The sequence below is a fragment of the Gloeophyllum trabeum genome (assembly GCF_000344685.1).
Source record: "Gloeophyllum trabeum ATCC 11539 unplaced genomic scaffold GLOTRscaffold_00002, whole genome shotgun sequence".
Classification (NCBI taxonomy): domain Eukaryota; kingdom Fungi; phylum Basidiomycota; class Agaricomycetes; order Gloeophyllales; family Gloeophyllaceae; genus Gloeophyllum; species Gloeophyllum trabeum.
Genome location: NW_006920411.1, coordinates 142,712 through 145,945, shown reverse-complemented (window position 1 = coordinate 145,945; position 3,234 = coordinate 142,712). Strand labels below are relative to the sequence as shown.

At 49.9% G+C, this 3,234-nt stretch overlaps 1 protein-coding gene across 1 annotated transcript; it reads right to left on the bottom strand.

The window, feature by feature from the left end:
* Positions 1 to 534: 534 nt before the first annotated feature.
* GLOTRDRAFT_125138 (uncharacterized protein) lies at positions 535 to 1,662 on the bottom strand (the record flags this gene model as incomplete). The annotated part of the gene is made up of 1 exon (XM_007863773.1): positions 535 to 1,662. The coding sequence occupies one exon, from the start codon at positions 1,660 to 1,662 to the stop codon at positions 535 to 537; it is 1,128 nt and encodes a 375-aa protein (XP_007861964.1).
* Between the last annotated feature and the right edge of the window lie 1,572 nt (positions 1,663 to 3,234).

Sequence of the window (3,234 nt, the reverse complement as noted above, 5' to 3'; positions counted from 1 at the left end):
ACTGCGGTGCGGTGGCGTGCCCCTGGGAGACTGCGCGGTTGAGCCCGCTCGAGGTGCGTGTGGTCGAGTGCAGCGTGGGCCTGGTGTGGAGAGTCCGTATGACGGAGGGCGTATTGCGCAGGATGTGTATTGACCGCATTTTGCTGCGATTATTGGGATTTATTGACAATGAATTCGGGAGATCTCGCGAGTTGAAAAGTGAGTCGATATGGTGGTACTCAAATGGGGGACCTGGATGGGCCAGGGATGCTTATGACAGTACCGTCTATGCATCGGCTGACCCGGGATGGCGTTCCGAGAGCGCGTGTCACGTCATGCTCCTCTTCTTCGAAGAAAAGCGTTGACTTCCCAGTTTTGGACGGCCAACGCTTCTGGGCCTCGGACATCGGGACATGACATTCATTTCATTGTTCATATCGAGTTAACACGGCGTTATCCCCGAGGTTGATATCTCTCAATTTATACAGGCATTCGAGCATACAAAATGTTTACAACCAATGATATCACCTCTCTGCTCGAGATCGTAATTGCTATCTAATTATCGACGTTCTCGTCATATTCCTCCTCTGCCTCGTTCTCTTCATCATCATCGGATTCCCAGGAGTCCAGTATGGCCAGTGGCGTCGGCAGAGGAACATTCTTCTCGATCTCCTTGGCGTCCTCAAATGTTGCCCTGTTACGCTCCATGACAAACGTCCACATCTCGTCAAACGATGTATCGTTGGGTTCTCCGTTCCCATCGAGCAGGGAAAAGTATTGCGGAACCATAGCCGGCCTTTCGACATCGTCAACGTGCATATCGCTGCTCATCTCCTCATTTCCGGTATTCGGCCCATTGTCGCTTGAAGCATATTCCTCGTCTTCAATGCTTCCCCCACTGACGTCCATGCTGCTTCTTCCGTCACTAGAGGACATGCTCATGGAACTTCCGTGACCTTCCTGATCACTGATGTCCATCTCGCTATGAACCTCGCTCCTGTGCCCCTCGCTCCCACGCTCGCCTCTGATCATAAAGGCATCATCCGAACTTGGATCTGCCGCGATGCTATCAGTGTCGGAAGAAATGGGAGTATTGGGTTCACGCCACATTGGATCTTCGTTTTGGGTATGCCCCGACACCTGATCGACGTGATACGGAACCCAGGTTCCCCATTCGCCAACACAGGATACCGCGATAATGGTCGTGATCTTGCTATTGCTGGCGCAAGCAGACTTGACATACGACTTGACTTGATCTTGCATTGCAAACACCCTTTTCACAACGAATTCGAGGCCTTCTTTCTCCCGAGACTCAGGAGGAAATGCTTTGATTTCAAGCACGAAAATGACGTCTCTCCATATGACGTGTAGGAAAGAAGAGCCTATATGCAAGGCCACTCCAGAGAGCTGCAAGACATTGTCGGGATATTGCCTGCGTGTCTTCACCTCCCCGTCATTTGATGTTATTATCCTTGTGAACTCCTTCTGAGGGTTAGTATTAACCCTGTGCTTATGATTTGCAGCGACAATCATCCGCCGCATTGCCCTGTCCCATGGACCATACCAAGGAGCCTCCAATCGCTCTTTCATTGTATCTTGTACGAGCCGAGGGAAAATCATGCGGTATTCCCGCAAAGATTTCTCTGCCAGGTTCGCAGTTGGCACAGTGTGTGGTGCAGCCATATTCCGTCTGATCTGATCTTTCCATTTCAGCAAGATGAATATTATTCCTAGACATTGGACAGGTAGGTACTCGCCTCCAGACGCAAGTCTTTGACTTCTTTAGATGCGGGTTTGTGCCAGAGACGCAGGAAGTCGAGGGCCTTTTATACACCGCATAGTATTACCATGATTCCTACATATCTTCTGAAACTCATTATGGATGAAGGAGCCGATACACAAGCACCAGCGGGCAGCTCGGGTTCCATTGCGAAGGTTTCATTAGCAGTCTCGCATCATTCAGTGTAACGTGTGGAATACAAATGAATGATGTGTTACTGAGTACCGCAACAAGGCATGACAAGCACATCGAGTATGTGCCACGACGCTATCAAAGACGGTTCTTGAACCGTGATAGACCTGAAACATGGAGAGGCGTAGCGGATGGCCTTCTCGCACATAGGACTGCTATATATACTGGAGTTTGGCCGTATCTTGGGCAACGTAACGCATTCAACTTCACCACCGACATACCAGCCCTGCCATCGGTAAGGCTTTCCGAGAAGCCATTGGTTCGATGACGTAATGATTGATGTCTTCAACGCGCGTCAGATATTTATCGAGAACCGAGTCTGAAATTTGATCACCCAGTGTTCGTGCAATACTACGAGTACGATACCGATGCCCAAAGTGAGTCAATCGAAAGCAGGCCTCAGGTGGCACTGATGGGACCACCTTAATGACAGGAGCCTGAGCGAACACTAGAAGAGGTGCAAGCGGACGTGAAGAAGTCCGTTGATGAGGCTCATGCAAGTCTCAAGGCATCGTTTCCGAGGTTGCCAAAGCGTCGGACATTCACTCTGGTGTACGGATATCCAGTAACTGCAAGCTGGATTGTCGAAACAGCGAAAAATACTGGTGAAACGTCCGATAACTTCCACGTCGCTGCAACGCATGTCTTGACCAGACTTCGGCGAAAGTCGGGTATCAAGTTCTTGGCTTTGTGCATGCCATACGTAGACGCGGACCCGCCCGACACAGAGCAATGGTTCCTGACAATAGGAACCGACGAACACATTGATATCAAGAACCGCTGGCCACCGTGTTTTGCGATAGAACGGGTGCGGAGATTGTTGAAGGCTGATGGACCCCCGGTTTGGGTCTGCCATGCTGGGGATTGGACCTGTCCGTGATCTCCATAACTCGTAATATGATAGAAGTGTGTCTCAAATCGTATTCTGGAGAGTGTCGTGTGGTCAATGGTCATCTGTGTCGCACTTGAAAACCTGAATGATCGCAAGCCGTGTAACACACCAATAGTCACTACTGGATAGCTCTCGAAGCAATCTTAGTAATTTCTTTTGCACGCTGTGACAGCTGCGCTGTCCTATTTGGAAGAGCTTCGAGTCACTCTCGACTCGGAGTCAGTGAACTTGAGAACAGCTGCTATTGTTATTACTATTGACCCGGCGACTTCAGGCTGGTCTCTCCAAAACAGCTTTCAACGCAGCATCGGCTTGAACAACCACTGCTGTTTTCTTGTATAGCTCTGTATCGCGTCCCATTGACTTGGATAGCATGACTTTGCTGGCACAG